At 47.3% G+C, this 23,591-nt stretch overlaps 1 protein-coding gene across 5 annotated transcripts in view; it reads left to right on the top strand.

Moving 5' to 3' along the window:
• The window catches only part of smarcd3b (SWI/SNF related BAF chromatin remodeling complex subunit D3b), a 37,275-nt gene that overhangs the window by 5,771 nt on the left and 7,913 nt on the right, over positions 1–23,591 (top strand). The window contains exons 1-6 of one of the 5 annotated variants that reach the window (XM_076984774.1): positions 3,561–3,994; positions 9,797–9,993; positions 17,280–17,369; positions 19,982–20,024; positions 21,291–21,413; positions 21,648–21,770. In XM_076984774.1, the coding sequence (XP_076840889.1) occupies positions 3,917–3,994; positions 9,797–9,993; positions 17,280–17,369; positions 19,982–20,024; positions 21,291–21,413; positions 21,648–21,770 (654 nt within the window). In that variant the 5' untranslated portion in view covers positions 3,561–3,916. Of the gene's footprint in view, positions 1–3,559; positions 3,995–9,796; positions 9,994–17,279; positions 17,370–19,981; positions 20,025–21,290; positions 21,414–21,647; positions 21,771–23,591 lie in introns of those variants that run through there. The other 4 variants (XM_076984775.1, XM_076984776.1, XM_076984777.1 and 1 more) reach the window with 4 other exon arrangements.

Here is a 23,591-nt window from a genome sequence, read left to right as displayed (position 1 = left end):
TATCCTTCAACTGTAGTATGAGGATAAAGTAAGAGGATAAAGCCGGCCTGCCCAGCCAACATATACAATACCCTACTTTATGGTTTGTACACGAAAGGCATTTCCCCCTCTCATGTAGCTTTTTATTGCTAACGTCTTTTACTATTTATTCAGGTGACTGCACTACCATAGCGATCAGGAAACGCTCGTGAGTTGTCCCAGAACAACTTGTCCTCTGTGTTTAGTGTACAACAGGCAGTGAACTGTCAGATGACTGGCGGATAACTGCGATGTCCTCAGCAGTAAAAGGTGGTAAATCTGGGGTGACGGTGCGTTGGCTTTTTAGCGTGGTGTTTGGGTGCAGGGACTCATGAACATTCAGAGGATAAAGAAGCTTTTGTCTGCCGCACCGTATGAAACCCCCTTTATTCATCTCACTAACCACCGGTGCCTGGACTGCCTACACTGGTACATTGGCATGTTTTTTGAAGGAAATATTTTACTTTCATACAATAATTGTGGCCAGAATGAGTGACTGATCTGGGTGAGTGGTCATATCCACATGCAGGGATCTTGGTCTTTTGAAGCACTGCACCTTCTCCATTCTGACATTTTGGTTTGACGTAGATCTGCAGTAATGTTACTCATTGTATTTGTCATTTCTGGCAGCAAAGGTTCCGTTAATGAACCTTCTTTTAATGGGCTTTTTGGTGCTGGAGAATGTTTAGTTTTTAATCAACCCCTTTTTAAATCAACACCACCTTAAAATACAAGTTTGATACTTCGAGCATCCAGCTGTCAATAGCACGGCATCGACCTTGCACTTCATAAGATCATCCACAGCTGCTCAGATAAGGTTGCCCACTGGTGGCCTGAGCTAGTGTCCACTGACATTGACATGCAGAGAAGCACAAAGAATGTACATGTACTTACTGATTTTTGTAACCACACTGAATATTATTTCAGTGGAACATGTTTTTCTCAGAAAAACCCTAAAGCAGGTTGGTATGATGTAATGGATCTATACTCTCTTACCGCCCTCTGCTGGAGCCTAGCGGTTTTATTTAGCTCCCCACCCCCTCAGACCCCAGTCAATGGGACTTGCATTTGGTGGGGGGTGGTGTGGTGTGGAGGGGGACCAGTAAGGGGTACTCTGACGCTCAGAGGTAATCATCAGCCAAGCTGAGATTCTCAACTCAATGATAGAAGCTGGTCCCCTATATGTGTTCTGCAAGAGCACAACTCCTATGTATCAGTTCCAGAGAGCTAAGTAAGTTAACCAGTTCCACAGAAGACAATTACTATTGTAATCAGAGTCACTCTTATTGGATAGATTTTATGTCTATTTAAATATCATGAAAAATTCCAACACGCAAGTGTTCAGGAATGAAACGGGAAAGGGGCATGTTCCAAATACCAAGATTTAAATAATAATAATATATTATTATATATTACAATATAATAATATATGACAGTATTTGTTTAATATATGTAAATTTAATGTAAATGTGTAATGTAATGTAAAAGCTGTCACATGAAATTCTTACTTTAGTATAAGGCCATTCAGTGATGTGGGTTAACATCCAGTAATACACTGCCCTTTAAAGAGCAACAGAAGACTAGCAGCTTATATATATTTTAAGTATTACGTAGCATGGTAGTAGAAGTCACACAGCACTCTTTGTTCTCTTGAAGTCTTTCTTATGAGTCTCCTTTTTGCAGTAGGTGGCGCCCTTGAGTCAAGCTAAGAGTTTTCTCTGAGTCAGTTCAGCTCTGTTGCACTCTGAACTGCCGTGAGGCAGTGTGTGTGGTTTGGACTTTTTACTTTGTAGTTACAATATTCGTAATTTATAGTACATACATTCAGTACAAGGAAAGGAGAGCTCTGTACATCACGAGATGTGCAATCTACCTATCTTATCAATCATTTAAAATATGAAAAACATTCAGCAAGAAAATACAGACAGATATGGCAGTAATGACTGTATGACTGGATGACTTTACAGGTTTACTCCTGCCTCTGCTCTTTACCAGAGTCCAGAACTCTTATGTTTGATGGTTCTAAAGATATCAGACAAGTTGTACCATATATAAAAATTCTCACATGATCAATTTTTTTTTCTCAGTAATGTCAATTTGTCAGTTCACGTTACAGTCTGCTAATTCAATGGAAGATTTCAGATATGGGTTTCCCCAAAACATCTCAAAACAAAGATGGTTGGTATCAACAATGTTGGTGTGATCGATCATACATGCTTCTGTGTTCTTACATAAACACTGCTTTCTTGCCCCACATACTCGCATGCAAAACACATGGTCATTGAACAGTATTGCCCAGAGATACTGGGTGAAGGGGTGAATGGGGGGTTGTGTATGATACACTCTATTGCACCCAGCTCAGATGCTTGAAACCACAGACTGAGTTTTGTCCCTCTGTAATATCTACAAAGATGTTAGAAATCAGTTAACCTTTAATTTAGAGACTTTGTCATTCAAATATCTCATGAATAATTCAGCATCAGCCAGAGAATGGATAAGAGTGAAATAAAGGGTGAATAAAGCGCTGTCATACTCCCAACTAATGACCCACTGTGCTGTGGAGGTCATATGGCTTCAGGTCAGTTAGACTGGGCTGTTGCTCAGTGTCACTACTTCAGTGCACAGACTGGACTTCACGTTGAAAGTGGACAAGCACTGAGGTGGAGGCCCAGCTGCTGTGTATTATCTGATAGCTTTTTCAAAAGCTTTTCCAGTCTTTGGTTAAATACCACCAATTACATCCACTCTCTGTCAGTCACAGATGTAGTTCTCTTGACTAAAAGCTATCTCATGCCACACATATAATGCAGTCACATCGGGGGTTGTAAAGTAAATAAGTAAAGAAGAAATTAATTTTGGCTTTGGTTCATCCACACAGCACTGCCTAAATTGTAAATTGCTACACTTAAATATAACTTGTCAGAATGGGATAGATAAATTATATATATAACGTTGCTATGTGTGTGTGTGTGTGTGTGTTTGTGTGTGTGCGTGTGAGAGAGAGAGAGGGAGAGAGAGTGCGTGTGTGTGAAAGAACTATGACTGTAATATGACTGGAACTATGTCACTTATTTTAAAAAGCAGTCAGAGAGTGGACTATTAAAGTGGAACTATTGACTATTAAGTTAATTAAAAAACTAAAAAACCATTTTTGTTAAAATCCTTTTGCTCTAATCCTTGAATATACACAGAAGTCTCCATTTATAGTCTCACACTTGAACATGCTTTCTCTGTAGTTTTGTTTTTATTTCATTTTATGAACGACATAGTGCCAGTCATGTTGTATTTGACTGCAATGAAGGACAGTGAGACTACAGGGGGGGAGTGTGTTAGGAGAGAGTCTGGCTAGCAGTCAGGCTAATCCAGGGCACCCAGTCAGGGAGCATTCTCTTATCTACTGATGGAATGCAACAGCTGCTATAGCCTATGGGAGCACGTGTGTCCGTGGGGGTGGGGTGGGGTGCTGACAGGCGCGGTGGGCCGGTGGGAACCCCCCTGAAAGAGCCCCAGCTCTCAACCCCCCACATTCCCTCTCAGAGCTCCTGAAAGACTGCTCGACCAAACGTGTGCGTGTGTGTGTGTGTGTGTGTGTGTGTGTGCGTGTGTGTGTGTGCGTGCATAAGAGAGAGAGAGAGAGAGAAAGAGAGAGAGAGAAGGAGAGGCGGGCTCTCCAGGGCAGCACGTTCCAAGTAGAGAGAGGGGGAGAACCGGAGAGAAAAGGGAGAGTTAAAGAGAGGAGGGCAGAAAGCAAAAGGAAGTGTAGAGCGAGGAGCAGGGGAGGGGGAGCCGAGGAGGTGAACGGAGGGAGAGGAGGAAGAGAGGAGAGGGAAAGACAAAAGAAAGAAAGGGGGAGCGAGAGGAGGAGAAGCGGAGCGGAGAGCGGAGCGAAAGGGGGGAAATGGCTTCGGAGGAGACGAGCGGAGGGGCGCGCAAAGCCACCAAGAGCAAACTCTTCGAGTTCCTCGTCCACGGCGTGGTGAGTACCCTCTATCCGCGCGCGCGCGCGTGTGTGTGCGCGCTCCTGTTGTGTGCGTGTTCGTGCGGGCGCGGGCGCGACGAGGCGGCCGTGGCGGGGCGCGCGTGTGAACGCGGGGAGAGCCGGTGGTGTGAAGGTTGTTTCCAGCGCTCCGGCTCCACGCGCGGGGAGAGGGCGAGAGAAAGGGAGGGAGGAGGAGGGGAGGACGACAAGCGTGCGTCTGTGTACGGAAAAGAGAGAGGGATGGGGCGGAAGGAAAGAAAGGCAGAAGCTGGGACGGCGGTGGTCGTTCACTGACAGGGACGCGGGGAGGAGGGGGCGGCTGACATTATTTTACCTCAGTGAATGGAGGCGCGAATAACGTTTGAGTGCGTCCTTCATATTTAATGTGACAAATAATACAGAATGAACACGTTTGAAAGATTTTCTATTGTGCCTCGGTTTGTGACTGTAATACTTTACTTGAAAAGCAAGACTTAATTTCACAGAAAAAAAAACATTTGTTTTAATGTTGCAGTTGGTAACCTTTTATTCATCTAGCAGGTGAAGTCTTTTATTCATAATGATTCGTGTTTTGTGTAGACAGGACTACATCATGTGTCAAACCAAATTTTGAGAAAATTACTTCATGAAGTAGGCGTGTAGACTCAGAGACCATATGGTCAGCTAGTTCTGAATTCTTATTTAAAAACATTAGATCTCAAGGCACTAGTTTAGTTCATATTACAGGGGAAACAAAATTATCAAACAGATTCTGGTTTGGGTCTTGTTTTTTTATTGTTTATTTTGTTTGTTTTGTTTTAAGAGTAAAACACTACACTAGAATATGCCACAATCTGTTGTGGTTGAAGCTAAAATTCCATGATAAATAAGACTTATGTATAACCAGTAATATTGTAATTTTGCTGCTAAAGGCTTTCATATAAAAGCCCCTAAGTTTCTAATTAAAATTCCAGTGAAATAATGAGCCACAGCCTTTTGAACAGGAATAAACCTCTGGCCCAGAATACAAAATAAAAGTATGTAGGTGCCAGGGGTAAGGCGAGAATGAACAAAACTACTGCGTTTGACTTCGGAACGGAGGAACGATGGAGCTGTCGGTGCAGACTTAATTCCCCTGGACCAGGAGCTGGTTGTTCCTGGACAAATGTTTCTCACTCCTCTCTCCGGCTTCCTCTCGTCACCTCACTTCCACTTCAGAAGGTCTTGCCTTCCTCTGCGCTCACCCTCATCTTCGTCTTCGTGAGCTTCGTCTCTCTTGCCCTCTGCGAGGTGGCAGCAGCGACCCGGCTGTCTGCCGGGCCGGTTCTGTGGCAGGTGGTCGGATGGCCTCCCTGTCAGCACCGGCAGGCTGCGCAGCCACGTTATCTCGTCTCCAAGCGGCAAATATTTGGAGCTGAAGGGAGAACACGGAGCTCCCAAGGCGAAGAACAGAGTGTGCGGATCAAGGCTCCCAACGAGAACGGTGATGGGACGTAGTCAAAGCCCCGAAGGAAAACGGGGGGAGTGGCATGTTTAGTCTCGGTGGTCTCTCTTCCACAAAATGTTTGATCTTCAACACAAAGTCCATTTTTGCAAGGCTCAAAAATGAGGTCAGCGATCGGGCCTTGTGTTTTGGAAAGTGCACTGTTTGCAGATCAGCGGTTGTGGTCAGGCTTGTGCTCATTATGTCCGGTTTAATGGTTTTTTAAAAATGTCTTCTACTTCTACTGCTGGTGGATTGTTTTGGTTGTGGTTTCACGATCTGTACGCAGTTGTGGAGTCTTTTATCTTGAGTGTTAGTCATATCAGGGAGAGACACACTCCCCCTCAGAAAAGGCAGAAACACACGACTCCGTCGGTTAATGACACACTCACCTTTACTGTTTAACCGCACGGATAAACAGCGATGACCTGAGGGTCATTTCACTCAGGCACTAGAGCTGGAGGAACATGCCTGTCCATTCATTTCCCTTGGAATCCCAGTGGTGCAGAGGCACTGTGGGAATGGGGAGGGCACACACACGGTCTAGACCACGCACTGGGAGAACAGGAGATAAGAATCACTTGTTGTTTTACTCCGGCTGTTAATGAAGTTAGGGGCAATTTGCAAGTAATTGTCGGCTTGAAATGAAGTCGTTTGTAGGCATTTTCCCCCTTTTAAAAATCCATTGGTTTCTAGATTATTTCTTTGACCTTTCCAGGCATTAAAGTTAATTTAGCGGTCAAAATTCACAGACATTTATGAAACACAAGAAAACCAGAAGTCTGTTAAAGAGCTTTTTTTTTTCCATTTCAAAATGTCACATTGCAACACTCTCTCGGAACAACCCAACTTTGACCCAAATGAAATTTGTGCCCTGCCCCCCCCATAACATGGCTTCACGTTTCATGCTGATGAAGGTTCACGTGAAGAGCCATCAGTGCCGTTGTCAGAGCGCTGGCGAGAAGCGGGTGGGCGTTGGCGTGGTGACGGAGTTCGTCACACTGATTGGCATCTCGAACGTTGTCTGCATCTCCCCGGAGACCAAGTCCACACGGAGGCTCCAATGGGTGAATTATCAAACGTAGAGCTGAACTAAGCTGCGATTCCTCGACCTCTTGATCAGGTCCTCTTCACATTGATTGTTGAGCATAGTTGGAGCAATGAGAAGGAAATTTTAGTTGTTTACCGCTTTAAAAAAAAGCTCAGATTCCAGGGTTATTGGAATGTTTGTTTCCGTGGGAAACCTTGCCCAAGCCTGGATCATTTGGGCTATATTTAAAGCTACTTGCTGATAACAGAAGTTGTATTCTTCTGACGGAGCGTTTGGTACTGCATTACAGCATCACTTTCATTAAGGGCGGAAGCTTTGTACTGTCGCCGTGCTCAGTACACGGCCCAAAGGCAGACCACATACCGATCCTCCGAGGAGTAATGATAATAATTGATACACACATGTACGCACACACACTTGGGAGTGCTCAAGGTCACAGTGTTCTTACCCTCTACAGTGCATTGTGTGTGTGTGTGTGTGTGTGTGTGTGTGTGTGTGTGTGTGTGTGTGTGTGTGTGTGTGTGTGTGTGTATGTGTGTGTGTGTGTTCACTGGATGACAAGTCTAGCAAGGGTCAGAAGGAAGAAGACAGGCATGTGTGTGTATCTTCATTTAAAATTTTGCACGGATCATTCGCTCTTGATGGAGGCTGTGGCATATAACCTAGGGTGAACTTATCACTCCCTCATTAGCATTCATCACTTTATCAATTCTCAACCATTTCTCCAACCAGCCCCCAGGTGGCCAGTGGTATCTGACTCCGTGTGCATGTTGTTCTCTCCATGATGCTCTGTGTGTGTGTGTGTGTGTATGGGGTGCGTGTGTGTGACTGCATATGTGAAGCTGTTTTTCTTCATGTAATTTGCTGCGGGTTTTTTCGCCCATAGACCTGCCCCTCCCCACATACACCCCACTTATAGACCTGCCCCTCCCCACCTGAACCCCACCCATACACCTGCCCCTCCCCACATACACCCCACCCATACACCTGCCCCTCCCCACATACACCCCGCCCATACACCTGCCCCTCCCCACATACACCCCACCCATACACCTGCCCCTCCCCACATAAACCCCGCCCATAGACCTGCCCCTCCCCACATACACCCCACCTATAGACCCGCCCCTCCCCACATACACCCCGCCCATACACCTGCCCCTCTCCACATACACCCCACCCATACACCTGCCCCTCCCCACATAAACCCCACCCATACACCTGCCCCTCCCCACATAAACCCCGCCCATACACCTGCCCCTCCCCACATAAACCCCGCCCATACACCTGCCCCTCCCCACATAGACCTGCCCCTCCCCACATACACCCAGCACATTCATATCCCTACCAAAATGGAAAACATAACAGGGCGGCAGTGACCAGCTGTTCCACAAGGATGAATGACAGCAACACCTGCCAGGCAGCCAGACAGAACGGGAGCAGAGAAACGAAGAGACCCAGCAGAAACGAAGAGACCCAGCAGAAACGAAGAGCCCCAGCAGAAACGAAGAGCCCCAGCAGAAACGAAGAGCCCCAGCAGAAACGAAGAGCCCCAGCCTCCATGTCCTGCTCAGTCAGGAACGCTGTCTGATGCGAACAGCGCTGTAGTGTCATGGAGGAGCGATCCCGCTGACGTGTCTTCCCTTGCAGGAGCATTCCAGCATTTTTTACTTAATCTCATCCTCAATAACTTGATATATATTACAAGCGTGTTTCATCCGTTTGACTTATGACCATTACTTGTGCGGGGGAATGAGTGGAAATGATTGTATTTGATAATCATCTGCATGTTCCTGTAAGAGGGTTCCACGTCCATCTGAGCCTTATGACAAGTTTGAGCACTATTAAATGTATCTGAGGGTCTGAACTAGGACAAGGTCACACTAGTTTAACTGTAAATGCATTGTGACATGGTGCGGTGTCTCTGCTGGACAACCTGTCTCGCGGTGCAACCTGTGTCTGCGCCTGCCTGCTTGCTTAGGCCCAGCTGTAGTGTTGGGTCTAGGCCCATGGACCTCTGAACCAGCACACCCTGCGTGATGTGTGTGGGCGGGTAGTTGCCTACCCAGGTGCTAACCTTAACCGCTCTTACATCAACCGCTGACCTGGAGATCCGGAGATAAGAAGAAGTTCTGACATGTTCCTTTGCTCCAGCGGGTCGATCTGGGAACACTTCCCGCATAGCTAAATAGAACATGTCTTTCCCACTTTAAGGCCACTGGGTGAAAGCAACAGTCCTTAGCATCTCCATGGCAGCGCGGTGTTGTGAAGGACGTGAGGGGTTTAGGAAGGGCGCACTTCTGACAGAGGTGCGAATGGAAGACTGATGCTCTCCATTTTATCACCGAAATCGTTCTTGAGACCTTGGAATCAGTGTGAGTCAACTGGGAGAAGATTTCCAATGCAGGTCTTGGTTTTTTTTTGCTCTAGGAAACAGAGGTGCAGGAATAAGATGGCCTCTTGATGGCAAGTGGGTCTGTTTCATACTCTCACACCTAGATACACTCGCCGGACAGGACGGCTAGAATCAAGGCTTTCCTAGTTCACTATCTGAACAGTTCAGCACAGGAAAATATGTTTTTGTTTTGTCTTGTGAGAAAATTATTGGTTGATTTTTTTTTTGAAAACTTGAAGCTGTGTGTGTGGTATACGATGTTGAGGCTGTAAGTGTGTGACGAAGCTACAATGTTGAGGCTGTAAGTGTGTGATAAATCTACGATCTTGACCTTTTGACTTTCTCCTTTCACACTAAACACAATGATCCTATCATGCCCCATATCCAGTGACAAAGCTCAGATTATCCTCAGCTTGCCAAAATCAGTCAAGCAAATCTAGACAGATCCCCACAAACATTTGCTGCTTTACACACACACAAACACACACGCACACACACAACCACCCACACACACCAGCTGTTGCTAGTGGAGTGACTGTCGCAGGTGTTAAGACCCTTTGTCGAGTCATTTGTGCCTCGTTGACTCAGCTGGCCACGAGGACACAGCTCCTTTTTGTTTTCCACATTTGTCTCTGATCCAGGATCAGTGTGGGTGTGTGGATTATTGCAGGTGTATATAAATTATTGCAGTTCAGTGCCTCTATCAGTAGTGGGCCTCCATCACTCCTGTACACCTTCTCCAAAGTCTTGGTGGCACATCTGCTGATGCAAAAACATTTAATGAGTGTTTTAATAAACGTAAGGTCCGGTTCTACGTAATAAAGGGAGCTTAATGGTGTCAATCTTCATAGATTTTTTAATTTTCTGTCCATTGTATTTTATCTTTCACATTAGCGTCCCGGCATGCCGTCAGGAGCGAGGATGCCCCATCAGGGGGCACCGATGGGGCCTCCTGGGCCACCGTACGGAGGTAGCCCTGCTGTTCGACCCGGACTGACCAATCCTGCGATGGAGGCCAACCGCAAGCGCCCCGCCCCCTCCCAGCAACAGCTCCCGCAGCAGCAGCAAGCAGCGCAGAACAGGAACAGGAAGTGAGTACCATAAGCCACGCCCACTACCAAGGACCGCTTAGCACAACAAGAATTTGAGCAGTGTTACTATGACTACCAAACACATGGCTGTAGTCTCACCCGCAACCTTGAAGATTATGAACATTGCAGCTCAGAGGCTGTTACCAAGACAACAGACAAGTAAGCGGTTACCATGGTTACCAGCCTGGGGCTGTTACTATGACTGCAGGCATTAGTCGGTGAAGGCATTTTCAATGCACTTGTGGGTGTCTGGACAGTTGTACTGGGAATGACTGCACTCCAGTCTAAGACTTCCTCATTAGTGTCTGAAGTTCTGGTAAAATGAAGAGGGTTTCTGTGCCACATGCTACCCACACGCCCGTCTGAGCGCACTGCATCACGTCTGGTGGTAAAGCAGCGCTTTAGAAAAACCACCACCATGAGTGGCAGTTCACAGCACTCTACCCTGAATGGCTGTGGGGTTCACAGGTGTGACCAGTTCAGAGAACCAGTGGCTTTCAGTGGTGTGCTTAACAACGCAAGAAGTCACAGCACTGTGGGTTGAAATGAATTGGAAGTACAGATGTTTTATTTTTATTTTGATTAAAAAATTGGTGCTCTATCATGAAATGTTGTGCTGCCCTTATTATCTTGGCATCGTGTGACAAAAGGTACTGTTAGTATGAATGTTTTATGATGCTGTCATTAGGAACATATTACGTTTCGTTTTATTGACTAAAACAGGCAGACTTGAACTGTTATTTAATAAATGAAACAAAGACAGCAGGTAGAGGAAATACTCATATTTTCAGAGAGTATACTTTCAAAAAGTGGTGGGTACAAAATCTGCCATTTCAGGCAGTGGTGGGGACATGTCTCCAGTGTCCCCAGCATAACACCTGTGGGGAGGGGGGGTATATTGTAGTGTGGGGAGTGCTGTATAGTGAGGTATACTGTAGTGTGGGGACTGCTGTATAGTGAGGAATACTGTAGTGTGGGGAGTGCTGTGTTCTGAGGTATACTGTAGTGTGGGGAGTTCTGTGTTCTGAGGTATACTGTAGTGTGGGGAGTGTTGTATAGTGAGGTATACTGTAGTGTGGGGAGTTCTGTGTTCTGAGGTATACTGTAGTGTGGGGAGTGTTGTATAGTGAGGTATACTGTAGCGTGGGGAGTGCTGTATAGTGAGGTATACTGTAGTGTGGGGAGTTTTGTATAGTGAGGTATACTGTAGTGTGGGGAGTGTTGTATAGTGAGGTATACTGTAGTGTGGGGAGTGTTGTATAGTGAGGTATACTGTAGTGTGAGGAGTGCTGTGTTGTGAGGTATACTGTAGTGTGGGGAGTGATGTATAGTGAGGTATACTGTAGTGTGGGGAGTGCTGTATAGTGAGGTATTCTGTAGTGTGGGGAGTACTGTGTTCTGAGGTATACTGTAGTGTGGGGAGTGCTGTATAGTGAGGTATACTGTAGTGTGAGGAGTGCTGTATAGTGAGGTATATTGTAGTGTGGGGAGTTCTGTGTTCTGAGGTATACTGCAGTGTGGGGAGTGTTGTATAGTGAGGTATACTGTAGTGTGGGGAGTGCTGTATAGTGAGGTATACTGTAGTGTGGGGAGTGCTGTATAGTGAGGTATACTGTAGTGTGGGGAGTGCTGTATAGTGAGGTATATTGTAGTGTGGGGAGTGCTGTATAGTCTGGTACACTAGTGTGGGGAGTGTTGTATAGTGAGGTATACTGTAGTGTGGGGAGTGCTGTGTTCTGGGGTGTACTGTAGTGTGGGGAGTGCTGTATAGTGAGGTATACTGTAGTTTGTGGAGTGCTGTATAGTGAGGTATACTGTAGTGTGGGGAGTGCTGTATAGTGAGGTATACTGTAGTGTGGGGAGTGCTGTGTTCTGAGATATACTGTAGTGTGGGGAGTGCTGTATAGTGAGGTATACTGTAGTGTGGGGAGTTCTGTGTTCTGAGGTATACTGTAGTGTGGGGAGTGTTGTATAGTGAGGTATACTGTAGTGTGGGGAGTGCTGTATAGTGAGGTATACTGTAGTGTGGGGAGTACTGTGTTCTGAGGTATACTGTAGTGTGGGGAGTTCTGTGTTCTGAGGTATACTGTATTGTGGGGAGTGTTGTATAGTGAGGTATACTGTAGTGTGGGGAGTTCTGTGTTCTGAGGTATACTGTAGTGTGGGGAGTGTTGTATAGTGAGGTATACTGTAGCGTGGGGAGTGCTGTATAGTGAGGTATACTGTAGTGTGGGGAGTGTTGTATAGTGAGGTATACTGTAGTGTGGGGAGTGTTGTATAGTGAGGTATACTGTAGTGTGGGGAGTGTTGTATAGTGAGGTATACTGTAGTGTGAGGAGTGCTGTGTTGTGAGGTATACTGTAGTGTGGGGAGTGATGTATAGTGAGGTATACTGTAGTGTGGGGAGTGCTGTATAGTCTGGTACACTAGTGTGGGGAGTGTTGTATAGTGAGGTATACTGTAGTGTGGGGAGTGCTGTGTTCTGGGATGTACTGTAGTGTGGGGAGTGCTGTATAGTGAGGTATACTGTAGTTTGTGGAGTGCTGTATAGTGAGGTATACTGTAGTGTGGGGAGTGCTGTATAGTGAGGTATACTGTAGTGTGGGGAGTGCTGTGTTCTGAGATATACTGTAGTGTGGGGAGTGCTGTATAGTGAGGTATACTGTAGTGTGGGGAGTTCTGTGTTCTGAGGTATACTGTAGTGTGGGGAGTGTTGTATAGTGAGGTATACTGTAGTGTGGGGAGTGCTGTATAGTGAGGTATACTGTAGTGTGGGGAGTACTGTGTTCTGAGGTATACTGTAGTGTGGGGAGTGCTGTATAGTGAGGTATACTGTAGTGTGGGGAGTGCTGTATAGTGAGGTATACTGTAGTGTGGGGAGTTCTGTGTTCTGAGGTATACTGTAGTGTGGGGAGTGTTGTATAGTGAGGTATACTGTAGTGTGGGGAGTGCTGTATAGTGAGGTATACTGTAGTGTGGGGAGTACTGTGTTCTGAGGTATACTGTAGTGTGGGGAGTGCTGTATAGTGAGGTATACTGTAGTGTGGGGAGTGCTGTATAGTGAGGTATATTGTAGTGTGGGGAGTTCTGTGTTCTGAGGTATACTGTAGTGTGGGGAGTGTTGTATAGTGAGGTATTCTGTAGTGTGGGGAGTGCTGTATAGTGAGGTATACTGTAATGTGGGGAGTGCTGTATAGTGAGGTCAATCAATCAATCAATCAAATTTTATTTATATAGCGCTTTTTACAACAGTTGTTGTCACAAAGCAGCTTTACAAGTGCCGAGTCCTAGCCCCCAGTGAGCAAGCCAAGGGCGACAGTGGCAAGGAAAAACTCCCTAGTTTTTTGCATGAGGAAGAAACCTTGAGAGGAACCAAGACTCAGGGGGGGAACCCATCCTCCTCTGGCCGACACCGGTCACCATGACAACAACAACAACAATTTAGACAGAAAGAAGAGAAAGAAAAGGAAAAATATGTAATAATGTCCATCATGATGTATGCATCCGGTTAGGCAGGAGGTGGCTGGCCCAGGATGGATTGCTGGTCTCCTCATCTCATTATTCCTCAAGCAGGCGGGCAGCCATGTGGAGAAATGAAACAGGGAAAATTAGCTCTGTATGAGGACATATACAGGACAGGTAAAATTATAAACATTTCCGGAGTGTGGCAGCAACTCCGGCATTTAGTTAAATTATTACAGCCTAGCTAAAAAGGCAGAACCAGAAGGTAACATAGGCTTGGGGGCATTCTGAGACAATGGCATCCGTCCACTGCACTGTCAACAAACTTGAGTGACCACGAGCAGTGACAGGACGACAGCACCAACACCCCAGTCTACCATAAAACCCTTCGTCTATGAACCCCTGGATCTGTACTTTTATCTAAGGGGGGATATTAATTATCAAACGCTAAAGGTATACTGTAGTGTGGGGAGTGCTGTATAGTGAGGTATATTGTAGTGTGGGGAGTGCTGTATAGTGAGGTATACTGTAGTGTGGGGACTGCTGTATAGTCTGGTACACTAGTGTGGGGAGTGTTGTATAGTGAGGTATACTGTAGTGTGGGGAGTGCTGTGTTCTGGGGTGTACTGTAGTGTGGGGAGTGCTGTATAGTGAGGTATACTGTAGTTTGTGGAGTGCTGTATAGTGAGGTATACTGTAGTGTGGGGAGTGCTGTATAGTGAGGTATACTGTAGTGTGGGGAGTGCTGTGTTCTGAGATATACTGTAGTGTGGGGAGTGCTGTATAGTGAGGTATATTGTAGTGTGGGGAGTGCTGTATATTGAGGTATACTGTAGTGTGGGGAGTGCTGTGTTCTAAGGTATACTGTAGTGTGGGGAGTGCTGTATAGTGAGGTATACTGTAGTGTGGGGAGTGTTGTATAGTGAGGTATACTGTAGTGTGGGGAGTGTTGTATAGTGAGGTATACTGTAGTGTGGGGAGTGTTGTATAGTGAGGTATACTGTAGTGTGGGGAGTGCTGTATAGTGAGGTATACTGTAGTGTGGGGAGTTCTGTGTTCTGAGGTATACTGTAGTGTGGGGAGTGCTGTGTTCTGAGGTATACTGTAGTGTGGGGAGTGTTGTATAGTGAGATATACTGTAGTGTGGGGAGTGCTGTGTTCTGAGATATACTGTAGTGTGGGGAGAGCTGTGTTCTGAGGTATACTGTAGTGTGGGGAGTTCTGTGTTCTGAGGTATACTGTAGTGTGGGGAGGGTTGTATAGTGAGATATACTGTAGTGTGGGGAGTGCTGTATAGTGAGGAATACTGTAGTGTGGGGAGTGCTGTGTTCTGAGGTATACTGTAGTGTGGGGAGTGCTGTGTTCTGAGGTATACTGTAGTGTGGGGAGTGTTGTATAGTGAGGTATACTGTAGTGTGGGGAGTGCTGTATAGTGAGGTATACTGTAGTGTGGGGAGTGATGTATAGTGAGGTATACTGTAGTGTGGGGAGTGTTGTATAGTGAGGTATACTGTAGTGTGGGGAGTGCTGTGTTCTGGGGTGTACTGTAGTGTGGGGAGTGCTGTATAGTGAGGTATACTGTAGTTTGTGGAGTGCTGTATACTGAGGTATACTGTAGTGTGGGGAGTGCTGTATAGTGAGGTATACTGTAGTGTGGGGAGTGCTGTGTTCTGAGATATACTGTAGTGTGGGGAGTGCTGTATAGTGAGGTATACTGTAGTGTGGGGAGTGCTGTATATTGAGGTATACTGTAGTGTGGGGAGTGCTGTGTTCTAAGGTATACTGTAGTGTGGGGAGTGCTGTATAGTGAGGTATACTGTAGTGTGGGGAGTGTTGTATAGTGAGGTATACTGTAGTGTGGGGAGTGTTGTATAGTGAGGTATACTGTAGTGTGGGGAGTGTTGTATAGTGAGGTATACTGTAGTGTGGGGAGTGCTGTATACTGAGGTATACTGTAGTGTGGGGAGTGCTGTATAGTGAGGTATACTGTAGTGTGGGGAGTGCTGTGTTCTGAGATATACTGTAGTGTGGGGAGTGCTGTATAGTGAGGTATACTGTAGTGTGGGGAGTGCTGTATATTGAGGTATACTGTAGTGTGGGGAGTGCTGTGTTCTAAGGTATACTGTAGTGTGGGGAGTGCTGTATAGTGAGGTATACTGTAGTGTGGGGAGTGTTGTATAGTGAGGTATACTGTAGTGTGGGGAGTGTTGTATAGTGAGGTATACTGTAGTGTGGGGAGTGCTGTATAGTGAGGTATACTGTAGTGTGGGGAGTTCTGTGTTCTGAGGTATACTGTAGTGTGGGGAGTGTTGTATAGTGAGATATACTGTAGTGTGGGGAGTGCTGTGTTCTGAGATATACTGTAGTGTGGGGAGTGCTGTGTTCTGAGGTATACTGTAGTGTGGGGAGTGCTGTATAGTGAGGAATACTGTAGTGTGGGGAGTGCTGTGTTCTGAGGTATACTGTAGTGTGGGGAGTGCTGTGTTCTGAGGTATACTGTAGTGTGGGGAGTGTTGTATAGTGAGGTATACTGTAGTGTGGGGAGTGCTGTATAGTGAGGTATACTGTAGTGTGGGGAGGGATGTATAGTGAGGTATACTGTAGTGTGGGGAGTGTTGTATAGTGAGGTATACTGTAGTGTGGGGAGTGTTGTATAGTGAGGTATACTGTAGTGTGGGGAGTTCTGTGTTCTGAGGTATACTGTAGTGTGGGGAGTGTTGTATAGTGAGGTATACTGTAGTGTGGGGAGTGTTGTATAGTGAGGTATACTGTAGTGTGGGGAGTGTTGTATAGGGAGGTATACTGTAGTGTGGGGAGTGTTGTATAGGGAGGTATACTGTAGTGTGGGGAGTGCTGTATAGTGAGGTATACTGTAGTGTGGGGAGTGTTGTATAGTGAGGTATACTGTAGTGTGGGGAGTGTTGTATAGTGAGATATATTGTAGTGTGGGGAGTGTTGTATAGTGAGATATACTGTAGTGTGGGGAGTGTTGTATAGTGAGGTATACTGTAGTGTGGGGAGTGTTGTATAGTGAGGTATACTGTAGTGTGGGGAGTGCTACAGAATGGGTTGTCCTGAAGTTTGTTTTCTGTGCTTTGTTTTGTGGAACTGTTTTGTTGTATTAAAGGGTGTCCAATTCTGAGGTAAGGTATAACTTTCTCTTGGTCTGTGTTTCTCAGGAGGAATCAGCTCTCTGACTGTCTCTCTGTGTTTCTCTCATTCTCTGTCACTCACACACCCACCAGGCTCCTTTCCCCCACAGTTCTTCTGATTACCCACACTCCCCTGCTCTTTTGACCTGGTCAGCTGCTCTGGTGTAATGTGACCCCCCCACCAGCAGGATCTGTATAGCCTCTCCCTCCCTCCACCCACTCCATCACCTTGATGGGTCCGTGTGTGACCTGTAGGTGTGAAAGTGTGTGCGTGTGTTTGAGTTTGTTATACCCAGCTCTCTGTCTCAGAGTACCTGCATATCACTCACTTGATGGTCTGACCCCTTCTCACTCATCCTGAACCTCGGAGGATTGCTGTGAATTCTTCCGCTTTCTCCTTCGTAAATACAGTATTCAGGTGCCTGGTGTTCTGTCAAAACCGTAACGTCAGTTACACCCAAACTGACGGGATTTATTAATGGGGGTTTTGTTTGTTTGTTTGATTGTTTCAACAAGTGAGTTATGGTCAAATTTTGTTTGTCTTTTGGCCACTTGATCGTCCTAATGGTCACGCACAAATGAACTAAACTCTACACACTTCCACAGACGTTCTTAGAAAGGAGAACTCAGTGCTATCTAATCAAGAACCCTTCCAATCCCATCAACTCGTAGGAAACCTGTGGGATTTCCTGGAGCCAGTGAGATGCCAGGGAGGCAGATGGACATGAGAGAGGCCCAATCAGATCTCACGCTTGGATCCAAGTAGGAGTTTACTATGCTGCATGGTAGATTCTCGTGCGTTTTTGACACCACCCTTGTCCTAGATCTTGCCCTCTGACCCCTGCACACGCGTAAAGTTTGTCTTAAACCAAACCCATCCAAGTATTCCTTAACAAGCATTTTGCAGTCTTTGGTGTAATAAAGATCAGAACTCGCAAATAACTGCAACATCTTAGCAGTTCAACCAAGGAATATTTTTCAACAACAGGGTGTATTAAAGGTTATAACCTCAGACACATTTGATCCTTGTTTCTTCACAATTCCTCTTGTGTCAAAGGCTGTCTAAGCATGGGCATGATACACACTGCTGCATGGCATGCTGGGAGAGAACCTGATTTGTTAAGGGTTTCAGTAAATTCTAACATGTTAATGTTGCAAAATGCGATATCCACATTTGATGGACCTGCCCACTCCCCCCTAAGTTACCCCACTTAGTGACAACATTCACTCTGTGCCAGTTCTTCTCTGTGAGTTACTTTAAATGACTTCAAATGACTTTAAAGATGTAAAGACCTTTTGAAGATCTGAGTCATAAGTGCCTTTCTCACTGGAGCTGCAAAATATGGACAAAATATTGCAACTGCAGTATAAATTGCAATGTATATTAAACAGACTGCAGCGAGACCTTGATGTGAATGGTAAATGGATGACCTACATTATTAAGACCACAATTATTTACGTTTATTGTTCGAATGCTGTAATTTACCACCACATCTGGAACCTCTAGTCTGTGTGTGTGTGGGTGTGGGTATGTGTGTGTGTGGGTATGTGTGTGTGTGTGTGTGTGTGTGTGTGTGTGTGTGTGTGTGTGTGTGTGTGTGTGTGTGTCTCAGCCATGTTGTCCGGTATGCTTTGATGTCTTGTGTCTTCTCACACTCCCGGACCCACGGCGAGTGGGAATCTTGTCACTTTGACTGATTCATTTCACTGCATGTCAATGATGGCTGTGTCTCCACGGGCAGCGGTGGGTTAGGGGACAGGGCAGCGGTGGGTTAGGGGACAGGTCAGCGGTGGGTTAGGGGACAGGTCAGCGGTGGGTTAGGGGACAGGGCAGCGGTGGGTTAGGGGACAGGTCAGCGGTGGGTTAGGGGACAGGGCAGCGGTGGGTTAGGGGACAGGGCAGCGGTGGGTTAGGTGACAGGTCAGCGGTGGGTTAGGGGACAGGGCAGCGGTGGGTTAGGGGACAGGGCAGCGGTGGGTTAGGGGACAGGTCAGCGGTGGGTTAGGTGACAGGTCAGCGGTGGGTTAGGGGACAGGGCAGCGGTGGGTTAGGGGACAGGGCAGCGGTGGGTTAGGGGACAGGGCAGCGGTGGGTTAGGGGACAGGGCAGCGGTGGGTTAGGGGACAGGTCAGCGGTGGGTTAGGGGACAGGGCAGCGGTGGGTTAGGGGACAGGGCAGCGGTGGGTTAGGGGACAGGGCAACGGTGGGTTAGGGGACAGGTCAGCGGTGGGTTAGGGGACAGGGCAACGGTGGGTTAGGGGACAGGTCAGCGGTGGGTTAGGGGACAGGTCAGCGGTGGGTTAGGGGACAGGGCAGCGGTGGGTTAGGGGACAGGTCAGCGGTGGGTTAGGGGACAGGGCAGCGGTGGGTTAGGGGACAGGGCAGCGGTGGGTTAGGGGACAGGTCAGCGGTGGGTTAGGGGACAGGGCAACGGTGGGTTAGGGGACAGGTCAGCGGTGGGTTAGGGGACAGGTCAGCGGTGGGTTAGGGGACAGGGCAACGGTGGGTTAGGGGACAGGTCAGCGGTGGGTTAGGGGACAGGGCAACGGTGGGTTAGGGGACAGGTCAGCGGTGGGTTAGGGGACAGGTCAGCGGTGGGTTAGGGGACAGGGCAGCGGTGGGTTAGGGGAGAGGTCAGCGGTGGGTTAGGGGACAGGGCAGCGGTGGGTTAGGGGACAGGGCAGCGGTGGGTTAGGGGACAGGGCAGCGGTGGGTTAGGGGACAGGGCAGCGGTGGGTTAGGGGACAGGGCAGCGGTGGGTTAGGTGACAGGTCAGCGGTGGGTTAGGGGACAGGTCAGCGGTGGGTTAGGGGACAGGGCAGCGGTGGGTTAGGGGACAGGGCAGCGGTGGGTTAGTTGCCCCCAGGCTGAGGTGTGATAAGAGCGTGTCATGGAGATGCACCGAGATTTCACCGACTTGGTGAAATGATTTTCTGGCTAATGGAGAAATAAAAAGCACACACACCAAAAAAAGAGAAGAGAGTCTGAGCTGTGATGCCAGTACAGATAGTAGCCGTGTGCCAGGCTCCATCATGCCAGGCTGTGGGTGCCACTCTGCTACCCATCTCTGTGCCCATGTTGGCGGGCACCATCTGGGCTTGAATCACTAAAACTCACAAACACACACACACAAACAAACGCTCGCCCGTGCGCCCACACACACACACACACACACACACACACACACACACACACACACACACACACACACACACACACACACATAACGTCGGCATTCTTGCATCCTGGACCAGCCCCAGAATTTTAGCAGATGTCCCGGGTGCTACACTATCGGTCTCCATAGTAACATCTCTCTTTTTTTTTCCTCATTCTGTCTTTCTCTCTGTCTCTTTTTCCTCACTCTCTTCTGCAGCACCAAGAGGAGGAAAATGGCTGATAAGATTCTTCCACAAAGGGTGAGTGGGAAATCTTGCTGTTCTGGCAGTTTAATTCGTGTGTGTGTGTGTGTGTGTGTGTGTGTGTGTGTGTGTGTGTGTGTGTGTGTGTGTGTGTGTGTGTGTGTGTGTGTGTGTGTGCACGCGCACGGCCACACGTGAAGATCAGCGACTGTGTCTTTACATTATTTCGATCGTGGCCTTTCAGACAGGCGATATAGTGGGTGCGACCCCCCGAGCCAGACGGGAACCTGGAACCCGTTGGCAGATATTTGGGTCGTGTTTTCCAGTCACCATTCAGAGTCAGTGAGGACGAAGCGTTCGCACAACGGCATGTGTATTCAGGAGGGACAGTAGGGCTTCCACAGGTGTGCACGGAGCCGTAACCCAGAGACCGTGGTGTAGACAGACGCTCCCTCGCGTGTGGGTCGGCCGTGTTGCGGGAGCAGAAGCACCAGTGTTCGTGTCCAGTTGTGAATTCCAGTGACTGAACGTGGTTTGATGGGTTATTTTTTCCTTTTTTATTCCTGTTTATCAGGTATGCCACTCATGGGTCGTAAGATGTGATATGCACTTGGGCATGTGCATTTGTGTGTGTGTGTGTGTGTGTGTGTGTGTGTGTGTGTGTGTGTGTGTGTGTGTGTGTGTGTGTGTGTGTGTGTGTGTGTGTGTGTGTTTGCATTGTGGAAACAGGGGTCATGGAGGCATGTCTTAGTCATTGCTGTCTATCAGTCAGTGAGTGGGTGTTTGTATCAGACCTGGGTAGATATGGCTAGAGCAGAGACGCCGCTCACATCACTCAGACTGTGCCTTCCAAACCCTCCGCAGTGCTGAGATAGAGAGACAGACAGAGATGGTGCAGCATTGGAATCTGTGAGTGTGTGCCCATTATGGAGCGAATCTTTTGGCACACGCGTCCCTTGGCCATCTGTGTGTGTGCATGATAATGTAGCACTGGAGTGGTTGCAATGAATTCTTGGCAGATAGCATAGACGCACTCACACACACACGATGCACAAAATACCACCAAGTACTACTGTGGTGAACATTGCAGGGGTAGTTTTAATCTCAGGCAGACCGACCTTGTGGATACACTGACTTGCAGACAAACAAGCATATACACTTGAATGAATGAATGACACACACCCACACAAATAAGTTAAACAGGAAATACTGGGATTTAATGAATCCTGAAATCCTGAAGTCCTGTACTAAGGTGTTAGAAATGCTGAAGATATTGAAGATAATGTTGTGATTATAACAGTCACACTCCCTCCCTGTGTCTAGATTCGTGAGCTAGTCCCAGAGTCTCAGGCTTATATGGACCTGTTGGCCTTTGAGCGCAAACTGGACCAAACCATCATGCGCAAACGTGTGGACATCCAAGAAGCACTAAAAAGACCCATGAAGGTTAGTATCGCCCACTGTCCTGTCACGTGACGCTTCTGTGTATGCTAATCAAGCTAAGCTCTTTAAGTGCTCTTTAAGTTCTTCAGGCAGTTTGCATAAAACAGGAAAAACATTTGATAATGGATCTGGGAGTCATGACAGGGTGTGAAGGGCCATCTGGGGGACTGGGTGTGTAGAACATCAGCTGGGTGGATGAAGGAAGTTCAAGCCTAATATGTAATCCACCTCCCTCAGCAAAAGCGTAAATTACGGCTCTACATCTCCAACACCTTCAACCCAGCCAAGACAGACGCAGAGGACTCAGATGGCAGCATTGCATCCTGGGAACTCCGGGTGGAGGGCAAGTTACTTGAAGATGTGAGTCAAACGTGGCATGTAACAAACACACATTGTAACATGTAACACACACACATTGTAACATGTAACACACACACACTCACTTCTGCAATATATTAGCAGGTGCTTTACAGTCAAGCGCTAACAGCAGCAGTTCACACAGTACACACAATACACACAATACACACAACACACAATACACACAATACACACAGTACACACAGTACACACAGTACACACAGAACACACAATACACACAGTACACACAGAACACACAATACACACAGTACACACAATACACACATAGTACACAGCACACACAGCACACACAGCACACACAGCACACACAGAGCACACAGCACACACAGAACACACAGTACACACAGTACACACAATACACACAATACACACAGTACACACAGTACACACAGAACACACAGCACACACAGTACACACAGCACACACAGTACACACAGCACACACAGTACACACAATACACACAGAACACACAGCACACACAGTACACACAGCACACACAGAACACACAGCACACACAGTACCCACAGTACACACAGAACACACAGCACACACAGAGCACACAGCACACACAGTACACACAGTACACACAGCACACACAGAACACACAGAACACACAGAACACACAGTACACACAGTACACACAGTACACACAGCACACACAGAGCACACAGCACACACAGAGCACACAGCACACACAGAACACACAGTACACACAGAACACACAGTACACACAGCACACACAGAACACACAGTACACACAGTACACACAGAACACACAGTACACACAGTACACACAGAACACACAGCACACACAGAACACACAGCACACACAGAACACACAGTACACACAGTACACACAGAACACACAGTACACACAGCACACACAGCACACACAGTACACACAGCACACACAGTACACACAGCACACACAGTACACACAGCACACACAGAACACACAGCACACACAGAACACACAGCACATCCAGTTCTGGTGATGCAGGAATAGGTGAGAGAACTGTAGTGCTAATATTACTGATCCCGCTGGGGCCCAAATGTATGTTATAACACTGCTGTAATTACATTAAAATATATAACACTATATACCAATAACTATATTAATTACAACAGCAGAAAATAACTCTTGATCCCAGGAGGCTGTCGTATAGATTTTTATTACATTACATCTACTTATTCAGATATTTGAGAGGAATTCCATAATTTCAGTTATTCCTTTAGAGCTTATTACTAGTTCTCTAACCTATGATTAAAGCTCACCGGGCCTACTTATGATTTGTTGTTTTAACCCCTCGGGTGCGGGGGTGTGTGCGGGGGTGTGTGCGGGGCGAGACGGAGACAGGCTGGTCAGCCGCTCGAACGTCCAGTCCTCAGGTCAGCCACACCGGTGTGGCTGCCCAGTCAGAACGAGGCGGGGAGCAGCACGCGAGCCGTCTGGGTGACCTCACAGCCTCTCTGGGCTGCTGTGTGTGTTTGAGAGCACCGAGGTTAAAATTACTCGCCACCACGTTCCGCCAGTACGCTCCACTTAACAATGAGGTCATTTCCTCTGTGCGCACATTAGCGTTCTTTGACTCCTCTGACTTTGTTTCTTTCCTCTCTCCTTTTGACTCTTTTGAGCTTGCCCCACTTTCAGGCCCCTTCCGTGAGCGCGCTGTTTAGTCTCGGGTACGTCTACAGCGGGCCGGCCCGCCACTCCTGTGCCTGCTTGTTTTGTTTGGGCTGCGAGGCCGAAAGTCACGAGCTTCCCAAGCACGGACCGACCACACGCTGGGCCCTGTAGCCCAG

The sequence above is a fragment of the Brachyhypopomus gauderio genome, unplaced genomic scaffold (assembly GCF_052324685.1).
Source record: "Brachyhypopomus gauderio isolate BG-103 unplaced genomic scaffold, BGAUD_0.2 sc34, whole genome shotgun sequence".
NCBI classification, from domain to species: domain Eukaryota; kingdom Metazoa; phylum Chordata; class Actinopteri; order Gymnotiformes; family Hypopomidae; genus Brachyhypopomus; species Brachyhypopomus gauderio.
The sequence above is the reverse complement of the archived record's forward strand: the minus strand, read 5'-3'. Positions and strand labels throughout refer to the sequence as shown.